The sequence below is a fragment of the Diabrotica undecimpunctata genome, chromosome 4 (assembly GCF_040954645.1).
Source record: "Diabrotica undecimpunctata isolate CICGRU chromosome 4, icDiaUnde3, whole genome shotgun sequence".
Classification (NCBI taxonomy): Eukaryota; Metazoa; Arthropoda; class Insecta; order Coleoptera; family Chrysomelidae; genus Diabrotica; species Diabrotica undecimpunctata.
The window spans coordinates 113437836-113465210 of record NC_092806.1 but is presented as its reverse complement, the minus strand read 5'-3'; the positions used below and the strand labels follow the sequence as shown (position 1 = coordinate 113465210).

The 27375-nt window shown below is 34.2% G+C and overlaps 1 protein-coding gene across 4 annotated transcripts in view; it reads right to left on the bottom strand.

Annotated features, from left to right (window-relative positions):
• The window catches only part of tsl (membrane-attack complex domain containing protein torso-like), a 219484-nt gene that overhangs the window by 5833 nt on the left and 186276 nt on the right, over nt 1-27375 (bottom strand). For all 4 annotated transcript variants that reach the window (XM_072530025.1, XM_072530022.1, XM_072530024.1 and 1 more), the window contains 2 exons: nt 26894-27093; nt 22774-23071 (listed from right to left, as the gene is read on the bottom strand). In XM_072530025.1, coding sequence (XP_072386126.1) covers nt 22774-23071; nt 26894-27093 — 498 coding nt within the window. The remainder of the gene's footprint in view (nt 1-22773; nt 23072-26893; nt 27094-27375) is intronic.

Genomic DNA, 27375 nt, shown 5'->3' with positions numbered 1-27375 from the left:
TAAGCCAATCGTCTGTTTTTAATATATTGAAGAGGGAAATGCTGCATCCATATCATTCCACTCCTGTTCAGAATTTACTACCTCAAGATTTACCTGCGCGTCTACAATTTGCTCAATTTTTACAAGATATACAAAATATTAACCTAGTTTGTTTTGGATACAATTATTTTTACTGATAAGGCAACATTTACCAGACGAGGAATATTGTGACAAATCCAAATATCGGAATTTTTCAGTCCCCAGAAACATTTTATTTCCCCGAGCTTAGAGCCACAAGACAAGAAAAATCAAGCAGGAAGTCACATGTTCATCGTTCATGGACGTCTAGAGTCTAGTAGAAAACCATAATAGAAATGTCAATTATTTTTTTATAAAAGCTGTAAATAATGCTTATAATAACTATTATTAATCAAATTAATACAGAAACAACAGTTTAAAAACTAGGTAATGATTCCAATAAGTCTAACGTGTATCCTACAGGTTTGATAATTCGCAAATCCTTGAATTTTGAACAAGGTTGCACATACCAATTATGTAAAAGAAAAAGTTAATGATAATAATATAAAATAACCGTATTAGCGAATTCACTCGAGTAGGTAATGATTGCATAATGATTGAACGAACGTGAACTTGGGTTCTTTTTTATGGTTTTAACTCCATCCTGTTGTTACAATCGATCGTTCAGAAGTTAATATGTTATATGATTTGGAGACAATGATGATAATAATTATTTAGGAAATGTACAATTAATGTATTATTTATAAATAAGGATTAATATTATAATCATAATATAACATTATAATTATTATTGTTTAAATCACACGATGGTTTATTGTATAAATCTTTTTTACATTTCAATAATAGTACATGTTTGTAAGATCTAAAACCATTTTTAAAATATAAAGACAAAAAGAGAATTTTGAAATTACAGTTGTATTATTTAACTTTATTTTAATTTTTATTTAATCCTTTATAGGGAAAATTATTGATATGGTGAATTCACAGTCTATTTTGAGTAAATAGTGTTTATTACAACAGTCCCATATGACTTTTAACACAGTATAAAGTTAAAATAATTATGAGGCTCTATTTTAGAGGGCGGTAAATTATTATAATAATATGCATGACGCAAAACGTAATATAGGCTTAAATTTGGTAAAATAGTTTACTACTATTTTAAAGAAAAGTAACCCACACTATTTTGATGTTTCGAATTTTCTAGGAAATATAAATATTTTTACAATCTCTTTATTACCGTTTTATTCCAATTTGTTACGTTATGAATAAAAGCAAAGATTTAATGAAAACCATGTCTACGCAAATGGAGAACTCATGACTAATCTCTGTACTTTTAACGAACTGAGAATCAATAATACATTTTTCGACCATAAGCTCCAGCATAAATATACATTTGAAAACCCCAGGGGGCATAAATCTATGATTGATTTTATAGTCACTAATGGAAAAATCCACCCAAAGCAAATTCTAGATATCCGACTTTAAACTCAGCAGACGCAGGGAGTGAACACAAACTAGTACTAGCAAAGATAAGAATGAAAATAACACCAAAACATTTTCTACCCGAAATCACCGAGAAAAAATTCAATGTAGAATCACTGTGGAACGACTCTACAAGAGAAATGTCCCAAAGGAGGCTAGCCCAGAAGATACAGATGAAACAAATAGACGACATCAAAGATATAAACACGAGCTGGGAGAAAATTAAAAACAACATTGAAGAAGTAGCAACAGAAACTCTAGGAAAACGTAAAGTTATACTGAACAAAAGAAAAACAACAACAATACACCATGGTTCAGAAAAAAAAATTAAAGAGAAATCTAAAGAGAAACGAGGGGCCTATACGAAGTACAAAACATCTAGTACTCCAGAATCTCGAGACACCCATAGAAGAATATGAAATGAAACAAACCAGTTGGTAAGAAGAACAAAAATTAACACTGGGAACAGTTTACAAAAAGGATGAAAAGCGACTTCTACGGTACACAAAAACAAATATGGAGATTCATAAGAAACCAACGGAAAGAAATGGCAGAATTGAAGGAATACAATAACATACCAGCAAACAAATGGGAAAGATACCTGACGGAACTGTTTAAAGGGAAAGAAAATAATAATCAACACAATAACGTACCTGAAATAAGACACGAAATCGAAATCAGTTTTTAAAAGCTCGTAGAAAGTAGAAATAGCCATAAATTCACTCAAAAATAGAGTCACCAGGACCAGAAGGAATAACCAACGAACTTCTAAAATACGGACGAGAAAGTATAACTCTAAAGATGACAAAACTTATACAAAAACTAATATTGCATTGCAAGATACCACAAGCATGGAGAAACAGCCTAATGATACCAATGTTCAAGAAAAGAGATAAAGAAGACCCCAACAATTATAGAGGTATAAATCCGCTGAATACCGCACTTAAGCTTACCACAAAAGTCCTAACCAACAAAATCAATAAACTAATAACTTTATTAGATGAACAACAAGGATTCAGATCCGGTAGATCCTACGTAGACGCCGTATTTGTACTAAGATAAATCACAGAAAAGGCCATCGAGTACAATAAACCAGCATATCTATGTTAAGCCGCATAAGGCTTTCGATCGCATCCAAGTCGAAGACGTCTTATACCTACTGTATAAAAGAAACATACCAATCAGTATTATACAAACCATCGAAAACCTCTACTTCCATAATCGAATACAGGCAAAGGTAAATGGAAAACTAACTTAGTGTATACCAGTATAAAGCGTAGTCAGGCAAGGTAACTCGTTAAGCCCACTTCTCTTTAATATAATAATGGACGAAATAATACAAGCAGTACGTAAAGGTCATGGCTACAAAATGGGGAACAAAAAAATCCAAATATTATGCTATGCAGACGACGCCGCAATAATCCCCGAGACAGAAGACAAACTCCAAAGATTAACTCACATCTTTAATACAACAGCCAAAAAATACAATATGATAATATCAGCAGAAAAAACCAAATGTATCACATCTAAATACCCAGTACGATGTAAAATCAAAATTGATGGGAAGATAACAAAGCGGGAAGCAAGGTTTAGATATCTGGGAATAGATATAACTAGTTACAAAGATGTTGAAGAAGAAGTACGACAACAAAGCTTAACATTTTACAAATTTGGCAACACAAATGATTTCTTTTCTGTTTTTCTTTAGTATTGCAGAATGCACACTTCCGATAAGTAGAAATTATAGGTAAGTGGACATCTACATTTGACAAACGAATTTGACTGCATTTACTGGTTTTCCCCGTTGTTTTGTGCTAGAAAATGTGCCGATAAGTGGATGTACTATGCAGCTATTAAACTGTAAGTAGTTAAAAAGTTTAGAAGTATGGTTTTCACTTTTTTAATTATTCTAATCATTACATACGAATTCACGATTGCTGCATCCAAAAAATACTAAAAAACTTGATCCACCATCTTCGTGATTTCCAAGCAATGTGGAATTAATGTGGTCAAACAAATCAAACACCTCTTATACGCCGCTTATAGTCGTGAATTGCTCTTGGACAAATGTGGAAAGGAGGAGAAGAAATTATGAAAATACGAGCAACATCTCTGTTCTTTTAAAGGTTTCGATAAGTCTAGAAGAACTCTTTCACCTAAAGCTAACCGCTCCGGATTTTCGGATTTGCCTTGATAGACTTGAAAGTCTACCATATAGCTAGTATCGCTGCAAACAATTTCCCAAACTTTGAAACCCACTTTTGATGGGTTTTAACGGCATATATTGTTTCATCGTAGAACGACCTTTGAATGCCACTATAGTCTCAACAATAGAAAGATTGGAAGACTTAAAATTGTGCTTGAATTTAGTAAGGAGGTGCGTACAGTGTGTACAGTGCGTGCAATGTGCGTACAGGTGTAATTTTAAGTATGGGTTAAATTTTATACAATTTATTATATTCACTCTTCCTTTTTTCGGCATTTGAGTATTGTCCGCTATATAAATAAATTTTAGTATTTTCAAAAACCGTATCATTGATGCTCGTTTGTTGTGAAAATTCGCATTATTCGACCAATACAACCACATAGACGTATGTATGTATATGTTAAGCCCAAACAAAAATAGTAAACCAAAGAATGCTTTTAGCTCGTCCATTGATAAATTCAGTTCAGCACCTCTCTGTGATGCATATAAGTTATTTTGATCTACAATTATCTGCATGATGTTATTGTCTATAAACGATTCAAAAAGATACAGAATATTATCTGTTTCAATACTACACTGTACGAAAAAGGGCTAACCAAATACAAAAGTTTTTTGCTCTTCGTCATTAGAGGAATTTTGTGCTTGTAGCCGTTTTCGAATATATTTTTGATCTTTGGATCAAAACGGCCGGGTGGACGTGACGGCCGGGGCACCCCAGTGATCTGTCTTGCACCCTTCGCATTCGCGGATGACCTCGCTGTACTGGTAGTGGCCCGGGATGAGCCAGATCTCAAATACCGGGTTCGAAACGCAGGCGGCGTCGTAAAAAAATGGATGAAGCAGCACGGACTAAAACTTGCGACAGAGAAAACCGAAGCCATCATTCTGAAGGGGACAAGGAACAGGCAAAATATTGAATTCAAATGTGCGGGAGCATTTTTAACACCCAAGAAACAAGTAAAGTATCTAGGAGTGACATTGCACCAGAATGGAAAATGGGGGGAGCACGTGCGGGAGGTGATCCGGAAGGCTGCGAATAGTGCGGCTGCGTTGGGAGGGTGATACCGAACATTGGAGGACCCAAATCCGAAAGGAGGAGGGTCTTACACGGTGTTGTACAGTCGATCGTCCTCTACGCGGTACCAGTCTGGAGCGAGGCGGTAGAGATAACGACCTATAGGAGTCTCATGACACGAGTAGACAGAACAAGTCTGTTGCGAGTGGCATGCGCCTACAGGACTGTGTCTGCGGCAGCCTTATGGACCATCACTGGATGTATCCCGTTGCATGTTTTAGCGGTGGAAAGAAAAGAGCTTTATGAGAGAAGAGGTCCAAACCTTACTGTGGCCGAGAGAAGACAGGAAAGGGAAAGGTTAGTTGAAAGATGGCAAGAAGAATGCAACAACACGGAAGATGTGGCACAGTGGACGAAAATGCTGATCCCAAACATAAGAGATTGGGTGGACTGTGGCCACAGGCGACTGGATTATTTCCTGACGCAGGTGCTCACAGGACCCGGGTGTTTTAGGGCCTACCTCTATAGGATCGGAAATGCTGATACAGATGAATGCCTATACTGTGGATACTCGGACACTGTGACACATACGATGTTAGATTGCAGCAGATGGATAGTGGAAAGGAACAGAATGGAGAGAGAGAGACAGGTGTGAATTTTGTTACAGTGAGAGAAATGATTGAGAGAATGATTGAAAATAAATTAGTTTGGACTAACATACACAGCTATATCCGTGCAGTGATCAAGAAAAAGGAAGAGGAAGAAAGACTGCTGGACCAACGCTAAAGGTAAGAGTGAATGATGCTGAAAGGTGAAGCTAGAAACGTGGGTCACACTGTATGAGTTGGAATGCATGAGTCAGACTGAGGGGAAGGAGGAAATACCCATCTGGGAATGATGCCGAACTAGGAGCGATAAGTGTCTTCTACGCGCTACCTGGAACGAGACAGGGAGTCTCCTTGATGAAGAATAGAGTGTGGATGTGTATGAATGGAGAATGAATAAATAAAGGTAGTGATTCGGAAGTGATGCCGGCCTTACAGCGGCCATTCCGCTTCCGGATCGCTGGATGACAGAGAAGGGGCTGGTTTAGCAGGTAGGCGTTCGGCGTATACTTGGCGACGAGAGGGCATTTTAAAGTACCTCGGGATCTATCACCAGGAGTACGAAGAACGAATCCTGCACTAAAGTTAGTCAGGCGGCGTCCTGGACTGAGATGTCTTTTGAAGATTCCAGACCCCCCTCTATAAAGACGAAAAAAAAAGATTATTTTAAGATGTTTTTCTTCCATTTTCCCCTATTTTCGGTTTTTTCGTAAATTTTCCAGACGATTTGTAATCCCAACTAAATATAAATTTTATTAAAATTAACATCTATATACCAATGAGCCTTAAAATGTCTAGACTTTCAGTTTCGAAAGAGCCAGCAGACCGCAACGATCATACAAACGGTATATGAAATATAATAGTGACAGCTTTTTGTAGATTAGGTACTATGTAGATTAAATCTAACTATGCTTTGTTTATTGTTTGGGTGGCAACGTACGGAAATGTGTAAATGTAAATGTACTCCCATTACCGCCCATTAGCGGTAGTATCACCGTTGAAATACTGAAAAGCAAAAGTAACATTGTTTGGGAAATATAAAAGTTTTTTGAAAAAGTTTAAAATTTGTATGTAATTTTAATATATAACCTAAGCATATCATAAAGCACAAATCTAATGACTACTTTTATATGCAAGACATAAATAATAGGTCTTCTTTAATTTTGGGCCTTCAAAATACTTTGCTATCACTTTGATGAATTGAAAGACCAAAATATATGGCGCAAGAACATAATTCGTCAAACCTTCCATGTATGAATCCGTAACAATAGAGTCTTATAACGTTGTTTCTGCATGATCAGAGACTCTGGCTGATAAAAATTCACACACAAAACGGTCGACGAATGTCTCCTTCTTATTTCCCACTTAAAGTGGAAAGCTACAAAAGTGCTATCTACCCTGATGGCCATAAACGAAATCGATTTGACAATATCTGTCTGTTGAGCTATACGAAATTTGCAAAAGTTTACGATTTCAGCTAAAGTTTTGCTATCGCTTTGATGAATTGAAAGGCCAAAATATGTGGGAAATAAGCAGGAGACATTCACCAACCGTTCTGTGTGTGAATTTGTATCAGCCCGAGTCGCTGACGATACGGAAATAACGTTATAACACTTTATTGATACCGATTCATACACGGAATGTTTGACAAATTGTGATCTTGTGCCATATATTTTTCACCTTTTAATTCATATATATATATATATATATATATATATATATATATATATATATATATATATATATATATATATATACAAGAATTACTGGATATTATATATATATTTATATACATATATATATATATATATATATATATATATATATATATATATATATATATATATATATATATATATATATATATATATATATATATATATATATATATATGCCTGAACTAAGGAATTTGTAAGGAAAGGCAAGATCAGTTGGCCGCCCGTTTCGCGATTCCCCTCTGTCTCATCAAATCATTAAGAAATGATACCACCATACGTTATTTGAACACTCCACTTCGGACCCAGGGCACGTCAGTTAATTCTTGTGTCCCATAACGAAGATAATAATTTGGTATATAGTGTCAGTGTAATAAAGCTGATACATTAGTCAACAAAATCAAATAAAGTTAAACAAGATTAATTGTGACATTATTACAAGGAATTTACATAAGCTATTATTATTTTTTTAAGATATATGATCAGAAAGTTGTATGAAGGATATATGGCTTGGGGTTTGACGATAATTATAGAAAAAACCGTTCGTATCTAGTTACCCAAAAAGCAGATCGAAATAATCTAGTACTAGACCACTGTGAAATTAAGAATATTAAGTCATACCATTAACCCGGAGATGTAATGTCTTAAGAGGGCTCTAGTGAGACTAAAATGAAGAAATGAATTGGGTAGTTAAGCAGGCGACAAAACAACTAAATTGCGTGCTGTGAAACACACAAATTAAACAAGAAACAAAAATCAGAATCTACAAGACCACAGTCGAAAGTATCGCAACTTATGGGACTAAGGTCTGGCAAATGACAGAATGTGCACAAAAAGATGCAACTGTCAACGGAAATGGGGTTTTTGAGACATTGTAGTGTAACGAACGAGCTTATTTCATCGTAGCCATGTAATGTTTGCATCTCGAGACGATGATGTATCGACCGGTGAGAATCGAGGCGTCAATACAAGCGAAAATAGAGGTGGACTATTCTAGATTGTTCTAGTACATAATACCTTGTATATATATAAGCAGCGCTGATATTAGTTTAGTTTGGTTGATAATATATTATCGTACGGTGTGAGATCATTTATTTATTAAAAAATAAATTCAGCAGTGACTTTTGAAAAAGACTTTGGATCTTTTGTAAAGTATTGTTCATCGGGAACATCCGGGTAGTTCAATAGTGATATTTGTAAGAAAGAACATTTAAAAAGTACGTGTGTGCCTGACCAAAGATTCGGCTTGCAGAACTATGAGTAAAACAGTTACGTGAAAACTAGAAGAGCGAGATGAAGACTGCAGCGGGTCTAAGAAGATCCCTCAAGAACGATTCAAGGATCTTCTCAACAAGAATGGAGATGAACTAGATACATTCCATTTTCAATCAGCATAAGAAGCAGTTTTAACAAAAAACTTCTAGAAAGAATGATGGACCATTCGAAAATGTTTCTGAAAGATTCGACGAGAAATTTGAAAATGTTTCGATAACATTCGATAAGGTAGAAGAGAAAATCAAACAGTTAGAGATCATGATAACTAATACGAAAGTGCTACCACTAGTTAATGCAGTAGTTTTAGATCCCGTAGTAAATTCCTGTAGCCATCATCCTGAAGGGAAATCATCATCATCAATAAGTTGAGAGGGAGTGAACTACAAAAAACTTTACCACTAGCAAGACCGAAAGTTTTAGAAGAAGAGCTCGCCTTTGCCTTGGAACACGAAACAGCTAGTCAAGCTTCACGGAGCTATCGAGTACGAACCTCTGAAGAAAGCGACGAACAAAACGATAAACGTCTGGAGGAAATCGTACGGAAAGTAGTTCATAAAACGATACAGAAGAGACGCGAACTCAGATGTTGGATTGGTGGCGACATAGGTCACATTCGCCGTAAATTGCAAGAAAATAATATAACAGTCAAAAAGCTAGAACAGATCGAACACTGGGCTATAAAAAGTTATTCAAATCCTGATGCTCAGTCAAGACGTCCATGCAGTGCAACTTGTAATCACTGTCTTAAATTAGAAGAATGACTTTACCGCGTGAGACGAACCACCGTCATTAATGGTCGATGGCAGCCTCAACAGCTACAAGACGCCCAAGCAGATGATCCATGTATAAAAAGAGTATTGGATTGGATGCGTCGAAGTGAAAGATCTTTTTGTCAAGACATTAGTGCATGTAGTCCAGAAGTCAAGTATTACTAGAGCCAATGGAATTGCCTATTCCTAAAAGATGACCTTGTGTATAGAACCTTTGAGAACGATGATGGTACAGAATATAAGCTTCAGTTGATTGTACCTAAAAGTATCATCAGATAGACACTTTGGTTTCAATTTCCACTTCGGAAATCGTTCTCAAAATACAAACATTAGTATTTGACACTTTGGTATTACGAAGACTCTGCAAAAGGTTCGAGAACGATTCTATTGGGTGTACTGTAAAGATGATGTAAGAAGATGGTGCAGATGGCAAATGTGAACTGTGTGCAACCAGTCATGGTCCAGTTGGTAAAATGAGGGCACCCATGAAACAGTACACTGTTGGCAGTCCTATGGAAAGAGCAGCAATCGACATTGCAAGTCGATTTCCAGAAACGAATGATGGAAATAAATATATCCTGCTAGCCATGGATTATGCGATACCAAATTAAGAAGCTGCTACCATTGCAGAGGTACTTGTTGAAGAATTCTTTAGCCGATTTGGTGTTCTCTTAGAGATCCACTCCGACCAAGGGCGAAACTTTGAGTCAACCCTCTTCCAAAACGTTTGTAAATTGATTGGTGTCCATAAGATTAGAACGATACCCCTGCATCCTCAACCAGATGGAATGGTCGAGAGGAAGAACCGAACGATGGGTAAACACCTATCCAAAGTTGTATCAGAACATTAAAGAGATTGGGACCAGCACATTTATTTATTCCTAATGGCCTATCGCTTGGCCATGAATGAAACTACAGGCCAGACTCCAATCTGCCTGATGTTGGGTCGTGAAGTTCGTTTGCCCTGCGACCTGGAGTTTAGCTGTAGACCTTCCGAAGGACATGTTGCAAGCGAAGAATATGTCGACCGCCTAAAGTTAAGAATGAACAATATTCCTGAACTTGCCCAACAACACATCCAGTTAGCCAGTGATAGAATGAAAGATCAATATGATTCTCGATGTAAGAATGAAAGTTTTGAAGTAGGTGATCGTGTTTGGCTTCATAATTCACAACCGTCCGTATGAAATTAAGAAGATAACATAAAGATAATAAGGTATCAATTATTGTCAAACAATAATTGACACCACTAAAGCCAAGAGTTTGAGATGGTACGGACATGTAATAAGTATGAATGGAGACATGTGGCCAAAGAAAATGATGGAATGCAGACCAGTGCAGAGAAGAAGAAGAAACCCGAGAAAGACATGGCACGAGGGCATCAGACAAGTCATGACCAAAAGGCATCTACAGGATGATGACTGGCGAGATAGAAAGCAGTGGAAACTAGGATACGAGAAACAACAATGATGTCGGACTTCTGTTAGTGTGAGTTAGCAACACCCCGGTATGTTAACGTTTTTTGAAATTACCGCTCTGTCCGTAGGCTGGTAATACACACGTTGAAATAATTAACCTGTTAACAGGTCTCTTTCTCTTTAGACCTTTGAAGTGTTCGCTTAATATTTCGCTGGTAATATAAAATAAATTCTCTTTCATTAGATGGTAACAACGTGGTCAAATGGTGCTCCTCCTCCTCCTAAGTGCCTTCTCTGTTGAGGTTGGCGATCAATATGGCAAATTTCTCTCTGTTCTGGGCTTGATGAATTTTTTCATTTCCTCTTGTGTGGGTCCAATCTCTGATGTTTCGTAGCCAAGATTTTTTTTTTCGTCCTATGCCCCTTTTACCTTCAATCTTGCCTTCTAATATTGCCTGGAGCTACTCAAATTCCCTATGGCGCATTATGTGTCCTAGATATGACGTCTTTCTAATTTTGATAGTATTGACCAGATGAGAGCGTGTGTTTATTGCTCTCAGTACTTCTTCATTCGTAGTTCTGCTGGTCCAGCTCATTCTTAGCATTCGGCGGTACATTCACATTTCAAGTGAATTTAATTTGTTGACGTCATACTGTTTTAATGTCCAGGTCTCACAGCTATATAGTAATAGAAACCACACATAACACTTTAGTGTTCTCAATCTTATTGAGACTGATAGCTTGGGGTTACAGAGCATTTTACGCATATTCATGAAACCAGATCTTGCTATTTCAATGCGTCTTCTAATTTCTTTTGAGTAGTCTAGTTGACTATTTAATTCTCTGCCCAGGTATATGAAGCTTTGGGAACTCTGAAGGGTGATACCATTTATTTGTATGTTAGGTGTAACTTGTTCATGGGGGTTTTTGTGAAATACCAGAATTTTGGTTTTGAAAAGTTAATGTCCAAGCCCAGCCTGTGACTTTCTTCTGATAATATGTTCATCAATATTTTTAGTTGGTCTTCTGTTTCTGCTAATACTACGGTGTTATCCGCATATATTATATTGTTAATGATGATTCCACTGGCTCTGGCACCTTCAGGGCGATCTTCAAGAGAAGCTCTAATTATATGTTCGGCATATACATTAAATAATAGGGGGGATAAAATGCACCCTTGACGCACTCCTCGTTCTATGTTGATGTGTGCTACCTAAAGTTAAATATAACACTTAATAGTATTTAATTATTAAACAGTATCAGTACTTCTTTAGAATTCTGTTTGACCTCCATGTTGGAAAGTATGCTTTTCTTATACTCCATTTTTTATAATTCTGTTCTTTGCAAATTTTTATGGCCATAAGTTAAGCTATTATTGAACTTCCATCTTTTTGAGCTTCACATGTTTTGCAAGATAAATCTTGTGTAATTTTATTCCCTATGGACGTATGATCATTTACCTAATTTGTAGATTAACTGATGATGTGTATTTATTCATATAGTAGCTGATATGAGTAGAGGGTGTCCTCAAACCAAATGAACTAACACGATGGAGACTGAATATAAAAGGCTACTGAATACAAATTTCGCGCGTGAATTAAAGGCAACGCAGAATAGACAATAGAGAAAGATATAGAACTAGCGTTAAAATAATAAAAATAGTCCTTAATATTCACAATCACTAAGTACACATTTGCACATATACTTATACAGAATAGAAGAAGAAAAATCGTACGATTCGTTAGTTCTATACCGACATCATAATCCAGTTTATCTCACTACAAATTATTTCTATTTAAACCACTTTGTGGTTTTGTAAATTAACATTAACCAATGACCGAAATCGAAACTAAATCGTAACATTCATCTATTATAACGAGTTTGTTTTAAATATGGCTAGCATTCTCACATTAATTCTTACTTGGTAGCCGTTGCTCAAGTTCTGTTGCGATAGTTTTAAATTGTATAGTACAATTATGGCGTGACGATAAAGTTAATTAATTGGATTGGATTACGATTAGTTTTAATGTCATTACACCTGTAGATCTAATAGTATTTACTTATTCTTTATGGATCAATTAGAACAGCAATGAATGATTACATTTAATAGTCGCTGTTATAGGTTCATATCAGTCTTTTTAATATTGCTTACAGTTAACAGATATAGACAATTTTTTTTATTTTATTAGGGATTTTACATAAAGAATCGTTCTATAGTCCCAAGTCTAATTTGTTCTCATTTGAGATATGGGCCAATTTGGATATACAAGTTGACCGTTTTTAAGTTATAAACAAAGTGTACGGGTTTAAATTGCTTTTTATCTTTCATTCTCATAGTTGTATTATAATACCAACTGTTATTTATACCACGAAAGTAGAAATCCGAAGATGTGGAGAATCGAAAAGTTGCATTCCACAATATATCTCCTCATCTAAGGAAAAATACTTAGCAAATTGGTTTCTAGTACTCATAAAGAGTTAACAGAAAAGCCAGTTAAGATATGATTTTACGTATAGTGTCTCTATATATTCGCTTATACGTCTGTCATCCTACCAGGAATCATCAGAGCGTCTGGCACAGAAGCTCTAAACGTGAAAACAAATATTTTCCGTCGAAAGAAGCAATAATAAAATGGCTTCAGTATGGACGCTATAGCGACATCTGATAATAAATCGCGAAAGTAGAAATCCTAAGATCTCTATTAACGAAACCAAAATAGACTACCTAAGTTTTGAGGTCACAATTGGCGGGGGTGTTAAAAACCTTTCCAAACATTTTTAATTTGTGTGTATTTGTCCCATAAGAAGTTGGAAATATTGTTTTTTTTTTAATTGTTTGTAGAATAAATAAGGACTTTTGGTTATGAACATTAATTCTTTGCGATTGGTATTATTTGTTGTTCGTGAATTTGTGAGGTAAGTATATCAAAGGATTCAGATATTTACTATCAATGTTCATATTTTAAGGTTATGTTATGGTTTGATTAAAACTTTAATTATATTTTACTGTTTTCAGTATTTTGTTGTTGTTTTCATCGGGAATTTATTTACGAAGTTATAAAATATTTAAATTAATGTTCAATTAAAAATCAAAATAATAACACAATCATCCCCTATTTCCAAGTTTCATTAAAACATAAATTAAAAATAATATATAAAATTTTTCCGCCATACAAATCCACCCGTCCAACTAATCATGCAATGACCCCTGTAGAAGTTCATAATTGTCTCAAACCTTGGAATTTGGTGACATATGGCCCTTTAAAAAGTTTTTGGTATCGCGCCACGTTGTTTGCATAGATTGCAATAAATCAGAGCTTTGTTTGCCTTCAGCGGAGAACCATAATCTAAATGAAGCCAAACGTTCGTTTAAAATTTTTTTAAATCTTCGTATCTACGAATATGAACATTATTTTCTACAGAGTTTGTGTGTTTTTTGTTTTGTTTTGTTTTTTTTTGTTAAGTTAGTTTTAAATAATGAGTAAAGTTTACAGTAGATATATAATACCATCGATAATATACTACATATTGAGTTGTAAGTTATGAACTATAAACATCTGTATTTCTTATAAACTCTGTCATCTTTTATATTTTAGAGAACTGATGAAGCTTTAGAAGTATAAAGCGAAACGTCTTCGATAAACTTATGAAGTAGTTGACTTCTTTTTTTATTTGCCAACCTGAATGACCGATTAAACCTCTGAATTCACTAGTTGAATACTTTAGAAATATAAATTGACGGTCGTAGTCTTTACAATATATATATATTTTACAATATATATATATATATATATATATATATATATATATATATATATATAAAATAAAACTATTAAAATATTCAAAAAACATTTTTTTTAAACACTCATTATGACAATTAGATAGAAAGGTTTCCACATAATGTTATATTACAATTTAGACTACGAGAAAACGAATATATTTAGTATTTAACAGGGTAAAATCAATGGCAACGTAAAAAGACTAAAACAATAATTTTAAATACTTAGCAAGTTCGTAAATAAATTCAATAATTTATTGATTTATTTTAAAATAACCCTGATAAACAACAACAAAATACATTGAAATACAGTAAAAAAATAATTAAAGTTTTAATCATACAATAACATATCCTTAAAATATGAACATTTATAGTAAATATATTAATACATTGATATTCTTACCTCCAAATTCACGAATAACAAATAATACCAATCACACATAATGAATGAATGAATTCATAACCAAGAGTCCTTATTTATTCTTCAAATAATTAAAAAAACCAACATTTCCTACTCCTTATGGAACAAATAGACACAAATGTTTTTAAAACCCCCGACCATTGTGACGTCTGACTTAGGTAGTCCATTCTGATTTTTGCTTTAATCTGTGCTTTCTAAAAATTACAAGAGGCAAAACAGAAGATGCCAAAAGATGTAAGATTTCTGTTATTTATATCTTTTTGAACGTTCCCTGTTTCAATATGATGCTTTCTAGATATTTACATTTTTCGTAAGTCTTAATTTCTGAAAATGAAGTTTTTGGAAACGTACATCTAATTGTACGATTTTGTATTTTGCTTAAATTTATAGCAGGTCTCCGTTTAATTTTGTTATCATCTTGCTAAATCATATTTCTCGTTTATTATTAGGTTAGGTTATGTAAGGTTTGGTTCAATATGAGTGGGCGCTTAACCACCCTTCCACTCGATCTAAGAGGTCTATTGTGGATTGGATAAAGGTAATCATCCCTAGGTGAAAGTTGTCCTTTCAGCACAGCCTTTTTAATAAAGTCGATTATAAGACTATTATGATGTTTGGTGACACTTCTACGAAGTCGTACGGCTCGGGATAATATTGCTTAAGTGTATGCCATATCCTATCGAACCTTAGGCAGTTACACAGATAGTTTTCCATTATCTCGTGTTTAGCCTGACAAAATCTGCAATCCGCACTTGCGATTTTATTTATGTGCCCTTGAGGCGACAGTGTTCTGTTAAGAGACATGCGATAATTCGCAGATCATTCTTATCCAGATCTACTAGATGGTTGGATCTCTTCGTCGAAGGTTCATATATAAAAGTTTTCGAATGTCTAAGATCCAATTTGTTCGTACCGGTGGTTACGTTTCAACCTTGCCACCCAGTCTTATATCGTTCTTTTCTTTGTGCTTCTTGCTATTCCAATGATAGGTTCTGGATCTATGAATATTCCTTTTGCACCTTCCCTGGAAAGTAGGTTCGCTTTTTCGTTCCCTTCAATACCAGTATCTCCAGAGTATCTTTACACCCAGAGTAAACATCCTTTGTTACTTTTTCCGATCCTAATTAGATTCTGAAGACAGTTCCAAACTAATTGGAGTCAATTAGATTCGATTCCAGTGCTTTTCATGCCGCCTGGCATGAAAGGCCATGCCTGGCTCTTTATTAGTTCCTGCGGGCATAACTCTATAGCATAAATTTCTGCTTAGAAGATAGTGGAGTGATTAGATAGGCTTTTACTAAGACTTAGCCGTAGTTTCCCTCTGTACGCTCCAGTCGTTTGTTATTATTACTTGATCATTTGTAAGAAAGTTTATTACACACTGTTTATTACATATTACAATTGCTACATGTGTAAACTTTTTCCTCCGGTTTTTTATTGCTTGTTGCATATTTGTATTTTAAAGTTATGTGGTAAAAAATACCACTGATATAATATTTTAGCAACATGAGAAGTGTACGCCTAAATGGCATCTAGAATAATGTTTTTGTACAGTTTTCACCAAATAAATTTTCTGAACCGTAAAACCTATTCACAGTTTTCATCATATTTCCGTGACGCACTAATTAAAAACAGCGGATGGGCGATATTTCGTCAAATAACTTTAAATCGGATCATATACCTCATTCAAAAGCTTATTTACACCTACACAATTATAATATGTATATTTGTATGTGCAATACATTCTTGTAGATGGCTAATGTCAAAATTTCAGTCAAATCGGACTCGTAGTTTTGTTTTGACCGCGTGTAAAAGCGGACGACTCCATTTGGCAAAAAAAAGTGCTCTTCCACCATGACAACGCACCGGTTCATACTTCCACCATTGCTATGGCGAAATTGGTCGAATTATACTACAAACTGTTGCCCCATCCACTGTATGCTCCAGATTTGGCCCCGTGCGACTTCTTTTTGTTTACAATCTTATAGAAGGCACACGGCCAGAAGAAACTTAAGTCGAATGAGGAAGCCATCGCCGCTACGAAAGCCTACTTTACAGACCTCAAGAAAACGTATTTTTCAGATGGGTTAAAGAAGTTAAAGTATCGATGGGTCAAGTGTATCGAGCTAAAAGGAGACTATGTTAAGAAATAAATCGCCACTTTTCCAAAAATTTTGTTTTTCTTTTGTCGGCTAAGTACATATCGGACCGCCCTAGGTCCGATAAGTACTTAGAATTAAATCATTAGTTAAACAACTGTCGCAGTATAGTTTCTGGACAATAAAACTTCTGCTAATATATTTTTTAACATGTACTTTCTAACTTCTGTAACGAGGCACAGAAGATGGCAAAAAATAAATAGTAAATGGAATATTAATAAATAATTTAAAATTTGTCGATTGCTCAGTTAAAATTTAAGACAGTTCGCAGAACTGTTTGCGTTTACTTAACAAAATATGAGCTGAAGGAGATCGATTGGGCTTAAAAATTAACACCGAAAAAGCAACGATATTGCTGGTAAATCGAAATACACATCAAATAATAATCGAAAATTATATTCTATATTGTTCTGAAGCTATTTTCTTGTGGCATTTTAAATTAATTTATATTTAAATGGGAATAAGCCACAATTAAAGGTTAAAATGCGTTTATTGACGTTTCAATTTCCACTTCGAAATAATGATATTTTAGCGACAGTTGTCAATCTATCAAATAGACATTTAAATGCAACGGAGAATTTAATACTGTCAAAGGGTCTAAACTTTGCTGTTACTCAGCCATCAATTCCAAAATTAGACATAATAAGCTCAGTGGAAAAAATATCTCAATGTTTACCAACCCATGAAGGATTTCCGAAGTGGAAATTGAAACGTCAATAAACGCATTTTAACCTTTAATTGTGGCTTATTCCCATTTAAATATAAATTATATTCTATATATAGGGCAGAAATAACTAAGTTTCCAAGTTTAAGTAACTGGGCAGCTGGATGATGAGCATTGTTAATACTAAATTAGAAATCTTAGATTTTTAGAAAGATATAACTTTGTAAAGTGCTACATATATTCCACAATTTTGTATGTCTGAATAGACTCGAGGCACTTGAAATGTACGTATATCGATGAATGTTGTGAATATTTTGCACTGTCCAAATTACCAACTGAAAGTTTTACGCCGAATGGCCAGAGAACGTGTGTTGATCGAAATCATTTAAAAGTAAAACACTTTATATTTTGATCATGTAATGAGACATAGTGGATTCTAAACTTATATAGAAGTAAGAACTTCTTGTATATAATGGCATATTATTATAATATAAAAAACATACCTTTATATACACAAGAAGTTCTAACTTCTATTTAAGTTTTTTAAACTATGGTATACAGCCAACCACTGGAATTTTTTTCCTTTTAGATTATAACAGCTACTACTTCTTTTAACATACAGTGTGTAAAAGCCAAATGGAATAAATTCATTATTTAGGTTACTGTACATATTTATAAAAAATCCCGAAACACGTCAAATTTAAATTATAACTTGACATTCTTTAACGTGAAAATGCAACCCCTACCTTCAACCCCCTTAGAATGACAGGTACAACCCCCAATTTTTAAAATAGGAAGTATAGGCTTGTGATATATCGTTTGAAAGGTCTTTTCATTCTCCATTCAAAAATGTTGTCGCTTTCAAGTTTATTAAAATTAATTAAGATAAAATAAATTAAAATCATGTGGTTACCGAAATTCGCTACAATACAATCAAAAACTAAAATGTAATGCAAAACGTAATAAAATGTAGAACACGAAAAAAAAACTATGAATGTTAATGAAGTAGATGTTCAAAATGTTCACCGTGAATGTCTGGCAACATCCTAATCTCAAATAAAACTGTCTTCTAACATTATTTAACATAACAGGCGTGATCGACCTAATCGCAAGCGTTATTCGTTCTTTTAAGTCATTTAAATCAGAAGGTTTAGTTTTGTACACATGGCTCTTCACATATCCCCATATAAAGAAATCTAATAATGTAAGATCAGGTGATCGCGCTGGCCATTCAATCGATCCTCGCCTCCCTATCCACCGATTGGGAAATATTGTATCGAGGTACTGCCGGACATTAAGTTGGTAATGTGGTGGTGCTCCATCCTGCTGAAACCATATCGTATTCGCTGGAACTTGAGGGTTTCCTGGATCAGGATATAAATTTGCCAACGTTGGAATGACATCATTTTGAAGAAGTGCCAAATAATTGTTGCCATTCAAGTTGCCCTCAATGAAAAAGGGACCAATGATATTGTTTCCTACAATCCCTGCCCAGACATTAACCTTTTGAGGGTATTGAGTGTGTTCTTCTCTCATCCAGTGAGGATGGCTGTTTTCGTGGCCCAGTAGCGGCAATTTTGCCGATTAACATGACCGTTAAGTAAAAAGGTAAACTCATCAGAAAACATAACGTCTTCTTATTGGATAATATTGTTATCCAACATGTCCATCATTTGCTCACAAAAAAAAGTTCTCCTATCAAAATCGTCTTCCATGAGCTCCTGAGTAGGTATCATCTTATAGGGATGCAATTTATTTTCTTTTAATATGTTTACTATCGATGTATGGCTAGCATTGAATGTAGTGGATGCCTGTCTACTCGATGTATGTGGATTTTCCTGAAACTCAAGCAACACATCTAAGTTGAGTTCATCACTCAGTGCATTGGCAGCTGTTTTTTTATCTGCCTTACATGACCAAACTCGCGAAACTGCTTCTGTATTTTACTTATTGTTCCTTGGAATATAGGCGGTAAATTAGGAAATTTCTCATGAAATAGGCGAGTTACTTCCTGTTGTGTTCGGGTGTTATCTCCGTAACCAGTCATTTGTAAAACTGTTATTTTATGCATTTCCGTTAATCTAACCATTTTTCAGAATTGAATTGAACGAACTTTTTACTTAAATTAAAATACTGACAACTTAAATAAAACAATTTACTAATGCGTGTTAAAATAACGTTGCCACGGAAATTCTTTAAAGTTTTTTAATGGTTACCATCTAAAAACCACATTGCTATGGTTTTTGTTCACTTTCTCATTATCAAGACCTAAACGGGAAATAAGTTTTGAGTATATTTTAGCGAATTTCGGTAACCACATGATTTTAATTTATTTTATCTTAATTAATCTTAATAAACTTGAAAGCGACAACATTTTTGAATGGAGAATGAAAAGACCTTTCAAACGATATATCACAAGCCTATACTTCCTATTTTAAAAATTGGGGGTTATACCTGTCATTCTAAGGGGGTTGAAGGTAGGGGTTGCATTTTCACGTTAAAGAATGTCAAGTTATAATTTAAATTTGACGTGTTTCGGGATTTTTTATAAATATGTACAGTAACCTAAATAATGAATTTATTCCATTTGGCTTTTACACACTGTATAACAGAGAATAAAATCAAAGGTAGATTTGCTAAGGCAGACCCAGAACATAGACAAATTTGCCTAAATTTTTGCTGATCTTCGATAGAAGGCGTTCGAATAAGAATATTTTTTAATAACTCAGGTAAGGTACTTATTATTTATGTTTTTAATAAAAATGGTGGAATGGCGTCATTTTGTAAAATAATTTTAAATGGGTTCAGAAATTTTGAATCGTGTAGGTATCTACTAAAAAGACTTTTAAAACGGGCTTTCAAATGTTCTGTTATTTGGTATTTAATTCCCTTTAAAATTTTATATAATTTATTTGTCACTGTCAGTTTTTTGAAACTGACAGTGACAAATAAATTATATAAAAATATAATAGCTATTTCAAGTTAAGATATCGATAAGATGTGGTAGTCTGATACAATCAAATCTTTAAAATTTTCTTATAAAATCCGCTCATGGCCCCCATCGGTCATTTTTATATATTACGTCATTAAATTGTCACATTGAACCTATCGAGGAGAGACCTAGATCTATATTTTTAGTATATTTTTTTGGCAAAAAGTAAAAATGATGGAATATTACTTCCATCAAAGTGCGAAACTCAATAGTGATTGACAGTATTAATTTCCAAAATGCATGAACTTCGTTAAAAACAGTGTGAATTAGCTTTTGATTATTGTACAAATTAGCATTAAATAGACAAATTATGTGCAGTTTTTGAGATATACTGGCAAATAGATAAATTCTGTACAGTTTTAGAGATACAACACTGGTTAAAATTATTAAGTGAACAGTGATCTACAGTGAGAATAGTGTAGATATGAGTATAGTCAATATATCATAAAGATTGGTAAAAACTATTTTTTTGAAGGCACACTTACTCACAACACTATATTACAATGATATATTTAGTTCATGCATAAATTAACTTAATGATGAGAAATAACAAAATAAGCATTACTAAAATTATGGTTTAACAATACATAACCAGCGAAACGATTCCCTATCATAGAGTTAAGAATAATAGGCAACATCAAAATATAGATACAAGGAAGTCTACGATCAGCCAAAGAACCATTGAACCGTTATTTACTCTAGGAATTTACCATAGTTTCTGTATCTGTGGTTTAGTGTACAGAGGAACTACAAAACATCATCATCATCAATTAGCCTATATTTGTCCACTGCTGAACGTAGGCCTCCCGTAAAACTACAAAACATAGTGTACACAAAAGGAACTGTCATCTTGGTCACTGCAAAAAATCAGCCGTTGTAGAGCATACCATCACACAAGAGAATATTCAAGCTGTATTTGAAGAAAGATAGATGCTACAGACGGAACTCATAAAAGCTACAAAAGCTCTGTATAAAGAAAATAAAGTGTCCATTAAAATGGAAACAAGAATCATAGAAGACTTCACCACAATAAAAGGGCTCCTGCAGGGTTGTTCCACATCTCCAACTCTATTCAAAATATACTTAGAGAAAGCCTTGACTACTTGGAAAAGAAAATGCGAAGGCATGGGAGTACCGGTGCGGAACGAATACCTATATACGTTAAGCTTTGCAGACGATCAAGTAGTGATTACAAGAAATTACACAAAGATTAGGACAAACAAGAGCAGCAATCCGACAACTTAACTCAGTATGGTGGGATATACACCTAAATATGAAGACAGAAAGAAACACAGATTTATAAAACATTAGTGCAAAGTATTATGACATATCGGGTTGAAAATTGGATCATAAACAAGAAAAACAGTAGTAAGATAGTAGCAACCGAGATGGAATGCCTGCGAAGATGCTGCAGAGTAACAAGAATGGATAGGAGAAGTAATCACGAAATAAAGCAAAGAGCATCAATAGAAATAGACATACTAATATATATAGAACAAAAAGACTAAAGTAAGTGGTATGGACATGTAAGAAGAACTAGGCGACAGCAGATGGATAAAGAGAATAACCGAATGGAGCCCCATAGGAAGGAGGAAAAGAGGACGACCCCGAAAATCCTGGAGGAATGAAGTAGACGATGCCATGAGTAAGAGAGGCTTAAACGATGGAGAATGGGACAACAGAGAGAGATGGAAACTATATATATATATATATATATATATATATATATAGATATAGATGCTACAGAGGGGCTATTGAAATTCAAAAAGAGAATATTAATTTTAATTATAAAAAAGGGCGTTTGAATCAAAATAGGATGTATGTCTAAACACTATGAAATACAAAACACTTGACAGATAGACCGTAAATTCAAAAATCTATTAGGACCAATCGACATATTCCGGGGTGCATAGGATGGCTACTCGAGGAAGATCATCAGTGATCGAAACATAAATAGATTAGACGAACATCTGCTTTCATATCACTATTGATATATGCTGCAGTTGTAGACAAATCAATGTCAGGAAAAAAACTAAGTATCAGACCATGACCTATAAATCCCAAATATAATGAACCATTACAGTAGAAGCAGTTTGACTGTCTAACTTGTGTGTTTTTGTATTACATATTATTATAGTGTTATAACTTAAACTTTTATGTTCATTTACTTTGGTATAGCTATTTAAAATTTATAAAAAAGATAATTATTCATATTTGGTTTTACATAATAATGACAATGTTAAAAAAATTCTTACTTGATATAAGGAATTCCCCGTAACGTAAGAGTTAATGTAATGAGATCCATACTTCTTGATGAACGTGAGTACACTATTGACATCACCAATTTTAATGTTGTCTATTTCTTTGGCCGCTTCCTCCAGCACAAACACGTTGTTCGGCAGCCTTTGGAGCTTAACGACATCGCGAAAGCGAGATAACCGCACTAACACGTAACAATGTTCTTTGGCTATAAAGGATCCGTTGATCCCAAGGTTCCTCCCGATGGTTTCGGTCGTCCAAGAGGAGGTAAAGGCTTTCCAAGGTTGATCGAGTCTGGAAATAGACAAGATATAAATTTCACTACATTATTTACCTAAGAAGGAGTCAAATTACCTAATTTACATAGTTTAAGTACAAATTAATATGGAAAGTACACTTTCAGTTACTTTATTAATTTAAAGTCCTCTCTATATTTGAAAGGTTTTTCAAACTTTAGAAAAATGTATGTCGCAAAAAGAAACGTATTCACTGAATGACGAAAGTCTATGCCACAAAAAAAAGAAACGTTTGTCGCTAAAAGATAAAATAAATATAATTGCAGAAAGTGAAGAGTATAGGTCACGTTCGCTGAAAAAACCGGGACTGGGGAAACAAAAACTAACGTAATTATAAAAATAGAGATACATTAAAAAGGTGGTTGAGGAAATCAATTTAGAGTAAAAACGAAACTTTCCGAAACAGTGGCAATGCATCAAATCGTCTAAAATTTGTTTTGTAAAGTCAGCAATAAAGTAATTTCCAACATCTGGGATGCTACTTAAACAAAAAGCGCTGGAAGCAGCAAGCAGTTTGGACATAAAAAATTGCAGAATTCAATGTATGGTTGGAAGGTGTTTGTCGACGTCGCAGTATAATTTCTTTATAGCTCTACAGCCGTTGATGAGAATTGACTTTCCCTAAAAGATACTTCCAGCATTCCTTATTCAGTCTTTTCCATGTCCTTCTTCCTAATACCTATCCATATGCTTCCGCATCGTCTAGGAAGCGTTTTTTGGTTTTGGTCTTTGACGTTATCTCTGTACTATAGATTTTTAGATCGAGTTTTGGACACAATCTGCGTCTTTTATCCTTAGGACAAGCGCCACCTGTCTCAATCTGTTAATTTTTCTTTCAAAAGTTTTCAGTAGATTCTTATCTTTTTGAGTCTTCATCCTAATCTCTGGGCTACACGTTAAAACTGGTCTTATCCTATAGGTAGTTTTATACATTTTAGTTTATGTACTTCTCGAGATATTCCTTGATTTTAGTTGTTTCGATAGACGTATCTGTTAGCAAGAGAACTCTTCTCCTGATTTTCTTGCTTATATCATTTTTTGTATCTACAAGAGAGCCAAGATATAAAAATTTTTGCATAGCTTCGATGGTTTGTCTATTTATAATTAAGATCTGCATCTGTCTTTGAGAAGTTGGTGGTACTACCATATATTTTGTTTTCCGGATCTTTATTACAAGTCCCAATTCTGAGTCCCTCAGTTACCAAACAAAGAGTCACATAGAGAATATTGAGGAGGAAAAGGGAGGATAAGAGAAGTGTCGGTCGACCACCTTCACGATGGGTTGACGAATGGGTTATGGACAAAGAGGTTATTGGAACTGAGACCAAGGGACAAGAGAAGTATCGGTCGACCATCTACACGATGGGTTGACGATTTAACAAGACAAAATAAAAACTGGATGAGAGATTTACCACGTTGGCGCTGAAGGTCTTTATTGGACCAAAACTGCTCCATTTTGTGATCGCTTCAATAGATATAGCCAAAGAACTTAAAAATTCTGAAGTAAACTGTACTAAAAACATGTTGATTGGATTTAAGTTTATCTAAAACAGAGACATTCGTGTGGCAAGCCGTCTATGGAGTTTGAAGTAGTAGAATACGCTGGTGTATCGGATCGAACTATGGATGAGCAGTACGGTAAGAGATGGGGGCTTGCAGCTTGGTGTTACTAACTTATAGATCCCTACCAGACGAGCGTATATGCTTAAATAGACGACATATAAAATTAATATAAATTTAATATTCAGTTTTTTTCGGCTATTTTAAACAGTTCTGCTTGTAAGCGATCTGTTCCTGGGAATTTATTTATTGTTAGACAGTTTTTGTATCGCCTGCCAAACTTATCAAAGCTTAGCATATTATTTTGTTGATTTTCTTTATATCCTCTATCTCTTTTTGTTGGTTATTGTTTTATCTAGATTGTCAAGTTTGACAGGTATTTTAATATAAATAATACATTGTAATGATTGAAAATGTCCCGCCCAGCGGTGTACATTATATTTAACTTGTTTGTTAATAGAGTTTCGTATGTATTACTATGTATCTTTACATTAAGTTGTTTTTGGTTTATACTTCGTTATTGTGAAGTTAAATTTTTTATAAAATCTTTTTTACTGCATTTCTGTATTCATGTCTTAGATATATTTCAGTTGTATTTTGAAGTATGGTCTATTTTTTGACCTAGGTGTATTTTTTTTTGTTCCCTTAATTTTGGCTTCAAGAATTTGCTTACATTGAAAAATATACCGGAAAAGATGATCCATTAGTAATAAACAAATTTAAAATACCCGCATCTATAAAAGTTGTGATGTTGATAACTTATTTTTAGAATGGGTTTTTCAAAAAAAAACAAAGACTTGGATGAAAATAGAAATTATGAAAGGATGGCTGTATAAATCTTACAATAAAATAAAAAAAAAAAATTGAAAAGAGTTCGTTTCACGAACTTTCAAGTACTTCATATAGAGGTCGTTAGTAGCATACACAGGCATGTTAGATTACTATAACGGCCATATAGATTAACAACGTTTCAGTTTAACTCAAGTTCTCACAAATCTCCTTGACAAGAGATGAAACCTCAAAACACGTGTAGAAAAATTGTGGAACTTGAATTGACAAGAAATACAATCGTCTACTTTGATTTCAACGTCTTTACTCTATATAAGGAAAGAAAATGATGGTGATTTGCAAGGATAAATCATAGACATATTATTGGAGTACAAGATTATTCTTAATATCGTCCAAAAGCTTCCATTCCAGTAACCTTAAATTTGCAGTTTTCCTAAGTCACCATCGATGAGAAGTCTCCTGACGCCTTTTTTGTTTATATAGATGTCATTACTAGCGTAGACAGACATTTTATGTCTATAACGACCATATAGATAGACAGTATTTCAGTTAAACTCAAGTTCTCACAAGTTTTTCCTGACGAGAGGTGAAACCACGAAATAATTGTAGTAAACTGTAAATGTATTGTATGTATTGTCGGACGATGTTACGAATAACATCATCTCATAGTTCCAGAATAACATCATCTAATAGTGAAGTTCTTCGAAGAATGAACAAAGAACGGGAGCTGTTGATCACCATCAAGAGAAGAAAGTTGGAATATTTTGGTCATGTGATGAGAGGGAAAAAGTACAGATTGCTCCAGTTAATTATCCAAGAAAAGATTCAGGGCAAACGAAGCGTTGGGAGACGACGTATATCTTGGATGCACAATTTAAGAGACTGGTTCCAGTGCACATCTAACCAATTATTTAGAACAACAGCTTCAAAGATACGAATAGCAATGATGATTGCCAAACTCCGTAGTGGAGAGGGCACTTGAAGAAGAAGAAGAATAGTTCCCATTTGAAGCTATTTTAAGAATTCAGGCTTGGATTTGAAGTTAACCTAAATCGCCATTGATGATAAGTCTCCTGATTTCTCCCTGCTGACTATGGTATTTTATGTTATTTATTATCTTTAATGGGAATTAACAACGATTTTAGTTGAAAATACGTTTATTTTGATGTTTCGATTTACATTTCGGAAACTGTCCCCAAAATAAGAATTAACTAAATAATACACACACATAGACACACACACACACACACACACACACACACACACACACACACACACACACACATATATATATATATATATATATATATATATATATATATTTCTGTTTCAAAACTACTTATTAAGCCTGTGTGGCACCGCAAACAAAAAGTTTTCCATCCATAGTAGCATATGGAGTAAAATTATTTGACACAGTAACAAATTTGTAGCTCGTGAATTAAATATGATGATTAAACATTTATATACATACTTTTCGAACGTGAAATCTCTGAAATAAGCTTGGACCAACTGCCCTACGTTGTCGCAGAACTCCATGTGAAAGTCTCCTTCGAACACTCGCCTCTGCCTTTTTGGTACTCGTTCTGGATTCGTGGTGAACCTGTCGATATCCGCAAATATGTCTATTGTCGGTTCCCTGAATATCCAGTCTGTTTCGTTCCTTGAAATCACCTTTAAAATAGAAAATAAAATTTATTGCTCTATATATGTATATATATATATATATATATATATATATATATATATATATATATATATATATATATATATATAATGAATTTGTCAAGATCAGTAGCTGTCATACAAAGATACAAATTATTGTGACTAACTTTAATGTCCCCCACGGCTGACAAATATAAGGAAGAAATGGAAGCATTTTGGAAGCAACCACAACATGTATTAAAATTAAAAAAGAATATAAAATTGTAGTCATTATGGTCGACTACAATGCCA